Source organism: Zootoca vivipara, chromosome 13, assembly GCF_963506605.1.
Source record: "Zootoca vivipara chromosome 13, rZooViv1.1, whole genome shotgun sequence".
In the NCBI taxonomy this organism is placed as follows: domain Eukaryota; kingdom Metazoa; phylum Chordata; class Lepidosauria; order Squamata; family Lacertidae; genus Zootoca; species Zootoca vivipara.
In genome coordinates, this window is record NC_083288.1 from 45,872,199 (window position 1) to 45,885,570 (window position 13,372).

Below are 13,372 nucleotides of genomic sequence, written 5' to 3' on the forward strand. Positions count from 1 at the left end.
CGTATACTTAAAGCTATGGTTTTCCCAGTAGTGATGTATGGAAGTGAGAGCTGGACCATAAAGAAGGTTGATCACCGAAGAATTGATGCTTTTGAATTATGGTGCTGGAGGAGACTATTGAGAGTCCCATGGACTGCAAGAAGATCAAGTCTATCCATTCTGAAGGAAATCAGCCCTGAGTGCCTACTGGGAGGACAGATCGTGAAGCTGAGGCTCCAATACTTTGGCCACCTCATGAGAAGAGAAGACTCCCTGGAAAAGACCCTGATGTTGGGAAAGATGGAGGGCACAAGGAGAAGGGGATGACAGAGGACGAGGTGGTTGGACAGTGTTCTGAAAAAGACTATAGTTTCCATTAGCTGACCACTATCCCATCCCATGTGACATTAGTCAGTGCTTTTATATCTTACCTTTTTGAGAGATTTTTTGTGGTCATTGTGTGAGTGCACACAAAAGGTTGTGCTGGATTTTATATGTACATTTCCCGTGTCTATTTTTAAGCTTTGCAGTATTCAAGATCAAACCTTCTCCTTATTATTTTCAATGCTCCTTACCTGTCCTTCCTGGTGGCTTTCCTGTACCAACACCCTGCTTTCTCAAACAAAAAGGCTTTCACTTTTGGAAGGAGAATATCCACATATACTATTGTTAATTATAAGGTATACAGCTTAGAAAAAGCAGGTGGATTGAGGGATCCTTACTGTGGAAAGTCAATCTGGTTCTGAGAAGGGTGTTCCTCAAAAGTAACCGGGTTGACTATATAAGAGATCTGAGAAGCAATTCCACCAATGTGGAGGCAACCTAGCTGGTACCATTCATGTGGAACAGAGAGGGGATCACCTGTGTGACATTTCATAGTTTCTTCTTGCGACACAACAGGAAACAGCAGGAGCATCAACCCTGCTATTTCTAACATGTTGGCAGAAAAGAGTTTCTGACTCTATAAATTCCCTAATTTGTAACTTGCATCCTATGTGAGACTGCCAATCCTAGAAGTCCAAGATTCACAAAGGAGAAAATGTCATAGATGGACCTGCCTGACTCTTGCGTTTAATTATAGCCTAATGCCACCAGGGTTGATTTATAAATACTTTCAGGCTCCCTTACTGACTGTTTTCTCCTGCCTTCTAGAAAGCTTCAGAAGCTTCAGAATGATGAGTAAATTATAGTTATTTGGATAATTGCAGAGGGAAATCATTGCCTCTTTAAAGCTTTAATACTGAGTGACACTTTGGGTAGGGAAAAAGTTGGTTGATCTTTATGGAACAGTCCACAAGTTTTCTCTATTCCCAAGAGCAGGTGCATTAATAATTTGGCCCTCAGCTGTAGGACAAGAACTTGAATCAATTCCTGCCTGCAAGATCAAAGATTCAATAACATGTAAATGTCCACAAATATCCCGTCTGTGCCATGAAGCCATGAGAAAGTAATGTTGTTTCCTGATCTCTCTGAAAAACAAATTAATTCCGGAGAGTGACACTCTCTGGTAAAGCCAGTAACTTGACTGAATAAACCAAGCAATGGTAGTCCTGGAATGAAGGTGGCTGTGTCTTAGAATTAGAGTTTCATCTTTCCCACCTGCCAATCACTTGCCATCAGGTGATTTTGCTACCATGTCTTACTAACAATCCATAGGGGTGAAGGAATAGGGCTTTGGAAAGGCCAATGATTGGCTGTTAGATGGTGTCTGCCATCCCTACTTTCTTTGCTTGTGTGAGTAAGGACTACAGATTAACACAGACCGTGAGTGGGTTATATACACTTTGGATAGTACTGACAATTATTGCTTTGCTTTCCACTCTAATAGCTAGTTGGTGCAATAAGAATATAAAGATCATGTCCATATCAAATGATCAATCAACAGACAGATTGACAGAAAGATATTTATTGTGTTAATGGAAAGCACCATTAAGAAGAAAAGAAGTCAATAATAGCCATTGCCATGGCTCAATATCTATATGCCCCTTCCCCATAAACTCTGAAATCCCCCACTTCAATTCTCATAAATGGGATGAGGACACTGTCAATCACAACAGCAGAAAGCTTGGAATTAAGAAGAGGGAGGTAGTGCTTTATTTAATCTTCAATAGTGTTTAGGAGTTCTGTGTGCTGTGCAGTGCTTTTTTCTCTGGGGGTACCCAAGGGTACTCAGTACCAGCTCTTCTTTCCCCCCCAAATGTTAAAAGTGTGGCATTTACTGTAATAACATCATAGAGATTACTGGCCACTTTTTCTCCTTAAAAACAAAAACACTGGTATTGTCGAACTACTTGTACAGAATAGTTATACACTTATCCAGTTCAGCACTCAGCATATAACAAGAGTATAATTACCCATTCAAATGATGTGATCATATCATATTTAAGTTCAAAGGGATCAGAGAGAGAGAGAGAGAGAAGAGGTTAAGTGAATGGAGGGTGAAAAGGAGGTCCAATGCACCTTCAACTACTATTGAATCTCTCCGCAAAACAGAGTGTCTTTTTTGAGATCACACTAACATTCTGGAAGAGTTCAGCTGAAGCTTTGTCCGCTGATCAGTTGGCTAAGCTCTAGTCCCCATCATAACTGATTGACTTTTGGCCACTGTGGCCCATTCTCGAATATTTTCCATTTTAGTGGAACTGATGCACATGGCAATGATCACCATAACTCTGTCCAAACTACTCCTTATTAAAAATGATCCTTGAATAAGATAGATGGGGCGGGGCATTTCGTGATATGTACTTTTGCAAAATCTGAGCATCAACAGAAACATTGCAAAGAGACATCAATATAAGTGGAAGCGAATATCTACCAATATTCTGACATGCTCCTAAACCTCTTTTCCAAAATGTATAACTGTATGATAGAATGAAAATATAAGATCCCTTAATACTTTCTCCTTATTAGTTTCTCCCTGCTATTCAGTTCTGGTCGCAACACAATGATGTAACATTTTGGGCAAAAGATACAACCCAGTAACCCAGCAGTGGAGGCCAAGATGGAGAAGATCTCCACAGCCACCATGCCTTTCCCTCTTGTGCTCAGGTAAGTCGGAATAAAGGACAACCAAACACTGCAAAAGGCCAACATGCTGAAAGTGATGAATGTTGCTTCATTAAAACTGTCAGGTAACTTGCGGGCAAGGAATGCCACAATGAAGCTGGTTATGGCAAGAAGACCAATATAGCCCAAGACGCAGTAGAACATGACGACTGACCCTTCATTACACTGTACAATGATTTCTTCATTCACTGAATGCATGTCTAAATCAGGGAATGGAGGATAGCTTGCCAGCCACACAGTACAAATAGCTATCTGAACAAGCGAACAACAAATTACAATTGAATAGGACACTTTCCTCCCCACCCATTTCTTCATTCTTGATCCTGGCTTTGTAGCCATGAATGCTAGAGAAACTATGGTGGTTTTGGCCAGCACGCAAGAAACAGCCACTGAGAAGATGATGCCAAAAGCTGCTTGTTGGAGGAGGCAGATCACTTTCCCAGGATGGCCAAGGAATAACAAAGAAGAGAGAAAACAGAGCAGGAGGGAGACGAGGAGAGTGTAGGAGAGGTCCCTGTTGTTGGCTTTGACTATTGGGGTATCTCTGTGCTTAATAAACATTCCTAGCACCAGGGCTGTGGTCAGTGAAAAAGAAACTGCAGCTGAGGCCAAAGTGACCCCTAGAGGTTCTTCATATGATAAAAAGGTCATAATTTTGGGGATGCAACCATTTTTATTTTTGTTTGCATACTGGTCTTCTGGGCATTTGAAACAGTCATCCATATCTGAAAATTAGAATAAGGTGTAAATTCAATGTCAATTAGTGTGACACAGCAAAAAACAACAACCAATAAACTAAACTAAACTAAACTATGTGATTGGAAAAATATCACGCACCAATCTGGTTTGATATCTTCCCATCTAAGCATGGGACACAATCATAGCAACAAAACTTTTCCCCTTCCTTCATTTTCTTCTGATGACCAGGAAGACATTGTTCATTACACACCGAAAGAAGAAGCACCTAGCCATAAAACAAGGGGGGGGAAATTAATGTGAATATACTTTTGGTTAATTTTAATTCATCTTATTTACTTAAGCGGTATATAACTGTTGAAATAAATAAATAAGGAATATTCAAATCAAGTTATTCTTCAGTTGCTGATATAGTCTAATATCAAAAGTTACAATAGGTAAGTTAATGTCTTTGCAGAATAAATGAATTGATTTGAAACCTTGTCACAATCGTAGACTGCTAGGGATGAAATTTGCTTCCCCTTGTGTCTTAAAGCAGAATATAGCTTCTCCACATTATATTTCATAGGAAATCATCAAATGTCTATAATCAGTGCTTTTTTTCCCTTAAAAAAATGTTTAGGGGTACTCTCATTTTCCAACTCATATTGAAATACTGCCCCTTCATGAGGACAAACCTAGATTCACAAAATGTTTAGGGGTGTGCATACCCCTGTGTCCCCTAAGAAAAAAAGCACTGGCTAGAATATCTGAATTAGATAAAATCTCCTTTGTTGTGCTTAAAGGGTGTTGGTTGTAAGATATTCCAAAAATGGAGGCAGGAGTAAGTAAATCAGAATGAATGAAATAAACTCAATGTCAAACTCTCAGAAAGTGGGTATTGCTGGAGGGATATGTCAGAGGCACAATGAATTCAGCTACCAGCAGTTTCCTAGAAATCACCACCTTATTTATCTCCAGCACTGATGATTGTAAAAACTTCTGTGAACCACTGCTAGCAGCAGACTCTTTGAAATCAGAGTTGCAGACTTATCCTATTACTTCAGGAACATATAAATGAAGAATCAATGTGTTGGAAACCTCAGAGTTAATAAACAATGCATAGAAAATTTGACAAAGTTTTCAATTTAAGATTAAACAGAATCCATGCCTCACAAAAACCTTTAGGCCACACAATTCTATCTTCATCGACGGTGAATTGTTTTCCTTCATGGTCACTGGGATCAACCCTCCCAACTTTCACTTTCTGGAATGAGTTATTTGGCAAGATGACCAGATTCATGATGTCGAATCCACTTCTCATTTCCCGTTTATCATTAAAGGACACAGTTTCTCCAGCTGAGTTGTTAAAAGAAATGCCTCGAAGAAACGAATGGAGCTAATTGAAAAAGATGGGGGCGGGATTCATGAATAACAACACTGCAAATCACACACTTTAGATATAGAAAGAAATATGAACCCAATATTTGCCTTAATGACTTAAGGAGTGTAGCTTCACATTACACTACACTGTATATTAAAATACTTTCTGATAAGACATTACCTGCCAAGGCTTTAGGTTCTCAAGTTCAATATTGCCACCAACCAACATTGGTCTGTGCTTGGGATCACATTCAGCTATATCAGCTGCACTGGCTCCTGGTGGAATACAGGATCAGGTTTAAGGTGCTGGTATTAAAGCCCTATACAGCCTAGGACCCTCGTACCTATGGGGATGCCTCTCCTGGTATGCCCCACGGAGGACCTTATGGTTTGAAAATAACAACATCCTAAATATTCCGGGCCCCAGAGAGATCAGACTGGCCTCGATCAGAGCCAGGGCCTTTTCGGCCACGACCCCGGCCTGGTGGAACGCTCTCTCACAAGAGACTATGGCCCTGCGGGCTTTGACATCTTTACGCAGGGCCTGCTAGATGGAGCTTTTCCTCCAGGCCTTTGGGCAGGGTGAAGTCTGACTCATTTTCTCCTTGTATAAGAACAAGCACAAAGGGAGTTCCCAGCCCGCTAACAGGTGCTTATAATATCAGTGGAAACCGCCTTCAATTTTAACCTGAATATTGCCACTTGTCCAGTTTTAATTTTGATTTGTTTGAGTTAATTGTGGGATGTATCTTAATTTATTGATCACTTGTTTTTATGCATTGTCTTACTTGTATGATGTTGGCCACTCTGAGCCTGGTTTTGGCTGGAAAGGGTCAGATAAAAATAAATGATGATGATGATGATGATGATGATGATGTATTCTGTTTCCTCTTTCCCATTGTTTTGTGCCATATTCAAACTATTATTGCAGAGAATATAAAGGACTTGAGTAGGCAAAAAATCACCCCCACAATCATTTCTGATTCTATTCTGCAGAGGGCTTGTTCTGAAACGAGATGAGCGCCACACCCCATAGTTGCCTTTGACTGGACTGAACTATCCAGGGGTCCTTTAGCTTACTTTGCCTAGAGCAAAAAGTTGAATAAATGTCAATGTTTATTAAAAATCTAGGAAAAAAGTAAAATAATATTCAAAACATTTATTCTTTGAAAGGAATGGTTGGGGAAGGTGACCAGGTTCATGGTGTCAAATCCACCACTCATTTCGAGGAAAAAAAAGGTTTCTAAAATGGCGGCGCGTGGAGACGCAGCGGCTGGTTGCTCCCTAACTCAGAATTTGGCTTTCTTGTCCTGCCAAAATAGACTTGTTTATAGTCGACAGGATATGTTATCTATTTGGCTACGGAGCGAGCACTGCATAAATTGTGAGTGTCTCCGCGTCTGCAAGGAAGATTTTTTGACTTCAAAGAACCGGGGAGGAAAGAGGCACAGGAGAGACCGTAAACAAAAGAGAGGTTGCAGGGGAGGAAGGTGACTAAAGCAATTAAGGCTGAAGACACAGCACTATAACTTACCACTTCCCAGCATTTTCTATGCGAATGTGAGATCCTTGGTGAACAAGCTGGAGGAGTGGAAGCTGTGGGTGGCAACTGAGAGAACTGTGAGTGAATGCTGTCTTCTGCTGATTACAGAAACTTGGCTGACACCACTTATACCTGACTCAGCCATAGAACTAGCAGGCTATACAGTGTTCCGTCATGATAGAACAGAGGACTCTGGTAAAAGAAGGGGGGAGGTTTGTGTGCATATGTAAACAACTGCTGGTGCACAAACCACACCGTGATAGCTAGTCATTGTTCCCCAACTGTGGAATTTATGACGCTTAAATGCAGACCTATTTACATCCCCCGAGAATTTACAGTAGTACTGATAACTATAGTATATATTGCACCTGATGCGAACATCAATGAGGCATTGGGTCTCCTGCACGATGCTGTTAATAGACAACAATGCAAGTATCCTGAGGCTGCATCTATTGTATGCGGGGATTTCAACCAAGCAGATTTGAAAGTGGTCCTACCTAAATTTTATCAACATATAAAGTGTGCAACCAGGGGCGAAAGGACTCTGGACAGACTGTACACAAATGTCAAGCAAGCCTATAAAGCTGAACCGCTGGCACACCTAGGTCAATCTGATCACGTGTCCCTGCTCCTGACTCCTGTATACATTCCACTGAGGAAACGGATTCCAACAACAAAGAGGAGTATTACAATATGGCCGGCTGAAGCATCTCAACAGCTACAGGACTGTTTTAATGACACAGACTGGGCGGTGTTCAACCAACAGGACATAGAGACTTTTACTGAGGAAGTGCTGGATTACATCAGGTTCTGCACTGACAATGTAACACAGAGGCGCCGGATAAAGATCTATCCAAATAGGAAGCCCTGGATGACAAGGGAGGTACAGGGGCTGCTAAAGGCAAGAAATACTGCTTTTAGAAGTGGAAACAGGATGCTGTACAGCTCAGCCAGAGCAGATTTAAAGAGAGGTATCCGGGTGGCCAAAGAGGTGTACAGACAGCGGCTGGGGGATCACCTTCAGAGTAATAACACCAGGCAGGTGTGGCAAGGTGTACAGGAACTGACGGGGCAAAAATCCAAAGATTCCTTGGTGGACGAGGGAGGGGCATCCCTCGCAGAGGAGTTGAATGTCTTTTTTGCCCACTTTGAAGCAACATCTGCAGCAACACCTGCGGAGGCTAGGCCACCATCACCACCGTCACCATCATCGGGGCAAAGGAATGTGGTATTCGAAGTGGAGGAAGGAGAAATGAGGAAGGTGCTGAAGGGAATCAACTCAAGGAAGGCTACAGGGCCAGGTGGAGTAGCTGGAAGAGTCTTAAGAGACTGCGCAGACCAACTAGCAGGAGTCTTCGCTGGGATCTTAAATCGATCCCTAGCCCAGGCTACTGTCCCATCTTGCCTGAAGTCCTCTATTATTGTTCCAGTACCAAAAAAATCCAATCCGGAGAATCCGAATGACTTTCGTCCAGTAGCACTTACACCCATAATTATGAAGTGCTTTGAAAAGCTGGTACGAAATTATGTCATTGCCTGCCTACCAGAGGGATTGGACACATTCCAATTTGCCTACAAAACGAAAAGATCAACAGAGGATGCCGTGGAAATTGCCCTCCAAGCTGTTCTTGCACATTTGGAGCAGCGGGGGAGCTACGCCAGACTGCTTTTTGTAGATTTCAGCTCGGCATTCAATACCATTCTACCGCGATGTTTGATAACTAAATTGGGAAATCTGGGGCTCCCGCTATCACTCTGTGGGTGGATACTGGACTTTCTCTCAGATCGCTCCCAGAGGGTCCGGTTGGGCCCTTATATGTCTAACATGCTTAGGACTAACACAGGAACACCACAAGGATGCGTGCTTAGTCCGCTCCTTTATACTCTTTATACGTATGATTGTGTCGCTGCCCACCCTAGAAACAGGGTTGTCAAATTTGCAGATGACACAACCGTGATCGGGCTCATCTCTGATAAGGAGGGTGAAACTGAGTATAGAGATGAGGTGGAGCGGCTGACAGAGTGGTGCAGAGTCAACAACTTGCTCATAAATACAAAGAAAACTAAGGAGCTTGTGGTGGACTTTAGGAGACAGAAGAACGAGGTCCAGCCACTTTTGATTGACGGAATTTGTGTGGAGAGGGTAACAACGTTTAGATTTCTAGGCATTGAGTTACAGGAGGATCTGTCCTGGAGTGTTAATACGAGGGGGCTTGTGAAGAAGGCGCAGCAGAGACTGTATTTTTTGAGAATTTTAAGGAAAAACCATCTTCCACAAAAGCTGCTGCTTGCCTTCTATCACTGTGCCATACAGAGCGTGCTCACGTACGGTTTATGTGTGTAGTACGGAAGCTGTACTTCCCAGGACAAAGCAGGGCTGTGTAGAATTATTAAAACAGCAGAGAGCATTATTGGCTGCTCACTCACCACCTTAGAACAACTTTACACCACCAGGTGCCATAGAAAAGCACTAGATATATCAAGAGATCCAACGCACCCTGGTCACCATTTCTTTCAGCTCCTGCCATCGGGACGGAGATATAGAACAATGCAGGCAAGAACAAGCCGTCTCAGGAACAGTTTCTTCTCTAGAGCAATTTTGGCCTTAAATGGAAAGCCTGGACTTTGAAGTCATCTTATTTTACTTGTTATTTTGTATTATATTTACTGTTTTTAATTAGGTTTTTGTAATTTTGGATTATGCGGAATGCTTTATCTGAGTGGATGTAGCAACCGAGTAATTTCGTTGTTCCCGCAAGGGGACAATGACAATAAAGATATCTTATCTTATCTGAATTGACCATTAAAGGACAGAGTTTCTGCAGCTGATTCGGTAAAGGAGAAGCCTTGAAGAAACTGGGGGAGCTATTTCCAAAATAAAAGGAAAGAAATCAATACAGAATATCTGAATGCTGAAGATTTCAGAATATGAAACAAAATATAGAACAAAATATAGAACATAGAATATAGAACAAAAAGTAAAGTATTTTCACCCTGTAGCAATCTGGGTGATTGGAATAAGCAAAGTTTGTTAAGAAGAAATTTCATGCCAAGGCTGCAGAGATCGAAATTTGATATTCCTACCAACAATATTTGATCTGCCTTTCTTTTCAGAAAAGTCAATAGCATGCAAAGCAACTTGTCATCTAGTCCTACCAAGTGTTTAATGCAGCAATGTTTGGGCAATATGAGGATACGTTTTTTAAAAAAAAGCCAGGATATGTATAGAGCTAAACAGCCATGTAGTTTCCTACAGATGCTGCTGGACTACAACTCCCATCATCGCTCATCCTTGACTGTAGGTAATGGGAGCTGGAGTTGAAAAACATTTTGTGCTGTTTTTGTGATTCCCACCCCTTTGCCCCTTGTAATAATAATACTGGTATATATCACGTCTCCCCTTAATCTCCGTGTTAAGCATATCCAAATCTTCCAACTGTTGATATTTGATATTGACCCATTTTTTGTAAGCTTGTTTTCTTCTCCTTCCTTACTTTATAATTCTGTCCCATTGTGCACTATGTTCCATTTTAGTGAACCTGATGCAAAAGCCAACGAGCACAAAAACTCTGGCCAAACTAATTCTTATGATAATGTTCCTTGAATGAGATAGTTGAAATAAGCATTTCACAAGATTTCCTTAGCCAAAATCCGAGCATCAGCAGAAACTTTGCGAAGAGACATCGATATAATTGGAAGTGAATATCTACCAATATTCTAAATTACTCCTGAAACTCTTTTCCAACATGCATAACTGTATGATAGAATGAAAATATAAGATTCCTTAATACTTTCTCCTTATTAGTTTCTCCCTGCTATTCAGTTCTGGTCGCAACACAATGATGTAACATTTTGGGCAAAAGATACAACCCAGTAACCCAGCAGTGGAGGCCAAGATGGAGAAGATCTCCACAGCCACCATGCCTTTCCCTCTTGTGCTCAGGTAAGTTGGAATAAAGGACAACCAAACACTGCAAAATGCCAACATGCTGAAGGTGATGAATTTTGCTTCATTAAAACTGTCAGGTAGCTTGCGGGCAAGGAATGCCACCATGAAGCTGGTGATGGCCAGAAGACCCATGTAGCCTAAGACACAGTAGAACATGACGACTGACCCTTCATTACACTGTACAATGATTTCTTCATTCACTGAATGCATGTCTAAATCAGGGAATGGAGGATAGGTTGCCAACCACACAGTACAAATAGCTATCTGAACAAGCGAACAGCAAATTACAATTGAATAGGACACTTTCCTCCCCACCCATTTCTTCATTCTTGATCCTGGCTTTGTAGCCATGAATGCTAGAGAAACTATGGTGGTTTTGGCCAGCACACAAGAAACAGCCACTGAGAAGATGATGCCAAAAGCTGCTTGTTGAAGGAGGCAGATCACTTTCCCAGGATGGCCAAGGAATAACAAAGAAGAGAGAAAACAGAGCAGGAGGGAGATGAGGAGAGTGTAGGAGAGGTCCCTGTTGTTGGCTTTGACTATTGGGGTATCTCTGTGCTTAATAAACAATCCTAGCACCAGGGCTGTGGTCAGTGAAAAAGAAACTGCAGCTGAGGCCAAAGTGACCCCTAGAGGTTCTGCATATGATAAAAAGGTTATAAGTTTGGGGATGCAACCATTTTTATTTTTGTTTGCATACTGGTCTTCTGGGCATTTGAAACAGTCATCCATATCTGGAAAATAGAGAAAGATTTAAATTCATTGTCAATTAATGTGACACAGGGGAAAACAAACAAATGAACAAAAACAACAACTCTGTGATTGCAAAAACATCACCCACCAGTCTGGTTTGATATCTTCCCATCTAAGCATGGGACACAATCATAGCAACAAAACTTTTCCCCTTCCTTCATTTTCTTCTCATAACCAGGATGGCACTGTTCATTACACACCGAAAGAGGAAGCACCTAGCCATAAAACAGGGGCAAATTAGTATGAACATACTTTTGGATATCTTTAACTCATCCTATTTACTTAATTAGTATATAAACTGTTGAAATAAATAAATAAACAATAGGGAATATTCAAAACAAGTTATTCTTCAGTTGTTCATATAGCCTAATATCAAAAGTTACAATATGAATGTTTATGTATTAGCAGAATAAATTATTTTATTTTTAAACCTTCTTGGACAATTGTAACAGTGGACGTGTTCATCTCAGATTGCCAGGGATGAAATTTGCTTCCCCTTGTGTCTTAAAGCCGAATATAGCTTCTCCACATTATATTTTATAGGAAATCATCAAATGGCTAAAATCAGTGCTTTTTTCTTTAAAAAGTTGCTTAGGGATACTCTCATTTCCCTACTCATATTGAAATATGACCCCTAAATGAGGCCAAACCTGGATTCACTAAATATCTAGTGGCATGCATACTCCCACGTCCCCCAGGAAAATAGCAGAGGCTATAATATCTGAATTAGATAAAAAAATTCCTATGATGTCCTTACAGGGTGTTGGTTGTAAAATATTCCAAAAATGGCAGGGTGAGTAAGTAAATCAGAATGAATGAAATAAAATTTGAAGCAATTATTTTGCTCAGCACCCAATGGCAATCTCTCAGAAAGATGGTATTGCTGGAGGGATATGTCAGAGGCAAAAGGAATTCAGCAAAGAGCAGTTTCCTAGTAGTAGTAGTAGTGGTAATAATAATAATAATAATAATAATAATAATAATAATAATAATAATAATTTATTATTTGTACTCCGCCAATCTGGCTGGGTTTCCCCAGCCACTCTGGGGAGCTTCCAACAAAAATTTAAAATACATTACAATGTCACACATTAAAAACTTCCCTGAACAGGGCTGCCTTCAGATGTCTTCTAAATGTCAGGTAGTTATCTATCTCTTTGACTACTGATGGGAGGGCGTTCCACAGGGTGGGTGCCACTACCGAGAAGGCCCTCTGCCTGGTTCCCTGTAGCTTTGCTTCTCACAGTGAGGGAACCGCCAGAAGGCCCTCGCCGATGGACCTCAGTGTTGAGCAGAATGATGGGGATGGAGATGCTCCTTCAGGTATACAGGGCCGAGGACGTTTAGGACTTTAAAGGTCAGCACCAACACCACCTTATCTATCTCCAGCACTGAAAACTGTAAAAAGATCTATGAACCACTGCCAGCAGCAGACTCTTTGAAATCAGAGTGCTAGTGATAACGTATTACTTCAGGAAAGCAAATGTGAAGAAGCAAACCTCAGAGTTGATAAACAATGTATAGAACATTTGACAGAGTTTTCAATTTAAGAATAAACAGAATCCATGCCTCATTAAAAGCTCTAGGCCACACAATTCTATCTTCATCGACGGTGAATCGGTTTCCTTCATGGGCACTGGGATCAACCCTCCCAACTTTCACTTTCTGGAATGAGTTATTTGGCAAGATGACCAGATTCATGATGTCAAATCCACCTCTCATTTCCTGTTTTTCGTTAAAGTAATAATAATAATAATAATAATAATAATAATAATAATAATAATAATTTATTTATACCCCGCCCATCTGGCCGGGTTCCCCCAGCCACTCTGGGCGGCTTCCAAAAAAACAGAAATTCTAAAATACAGAAATCCATCAAACATTAAAAGCTTCCCTAAACAGGGCTGCCTTGAGATGCCTTCTAAAGGTCTGGTAAATGTTCTCTTTGACCTCTAGTGGGAGGGCATTCCACAGGGTGGGTGCCACTACCGAGAAGGCCCTCTGCCTGGTTCCCTGTAACT

The 13,372-nt window shown here is 41.1% G+C and overlaps 2 protein-coding genes across 2 annotated transcripts; both read right to left on the reverse strand.

Annotated features, from left to right (window-relative positions):
* Positions 1-2,868: 2,868 nt before the first annotated feature.
* Positions 2,869-4,000, reverse strand: LOC118095677 (vomeronasal type-2 receptor 26-like). Its single transcript, XM_035136915.1, has 2 exons — positions 3,883-4,000; positions 2,869-3,770 (listed from the first exon to the last, which is right to left on the reverse strand). Exons 1-2 carry the CDS (start codon positions 3,953-3,955, stop codon positions 2,869-2,871), a joined length of 975 nt encoding a protein of 324 aa, XP_034992806.1. The 5' UTR covers positions 3,956-4,000.
* A 6,430-nt stretch (positions 4,001-10,430) lies between these two features.
* Positions 10,431-11,560, reverse strand: LOC118095676 (vomeronasal type-2 receptor 26-like). Its single transcript, XM_035136914.1, has 2 exons — positions 11,440-11,560; positions 10,431-11,332 (listed from the first exon to the last, which is right to left on the reverse strand). The coding sequence occupies exons 1-2, from the start codon at positions 11,510-11,512 to the stop codon at positions 10,431-10,433; spliced, it is 975 nt and encodes a 324-aa protein (XP_034992805.1). The 5' UTR covers positions 11,513-11,560.
* Positions 11,561-13,372: the final 1,812 nt, after the last annotated feature.

What these genes read in the sequence shown, in the direction of transcription:
- LOC118095676 (XM_035136914.1), bottom strand. Translation starts at nt 11,512, where the DNA reads ATGAAGGAAGGGGAAAAGTTTTGTTGCTATGATTGTGTCCCATGCTTA. An exon ending in GAAGATATCAAACCAGACTG is followed by an intron (nt 11,333 to 11,439) that starts GTGGGTGATGTT and finishes TCTATTTTCCAG; the next exon opens with ATATGGATGACTGTTTCAAA.
- LOC118095677 (XM_035136915.1), bottom strand. Translation starts at nt 3,955, where the DNA reads ATGAAGGAAGGGGAAAAGTTTTGTTGCTATGATTGTGTCCCATGCTTA. An exon ending in GAAGATATCAAACCAGATTG is followed by an intron (nt 3,771 to 3,882) that starts GTGCGTGATATT and finishes TCTAATTTTCAG; the next exon opens with ATATGGATGACTGTTTCAAA.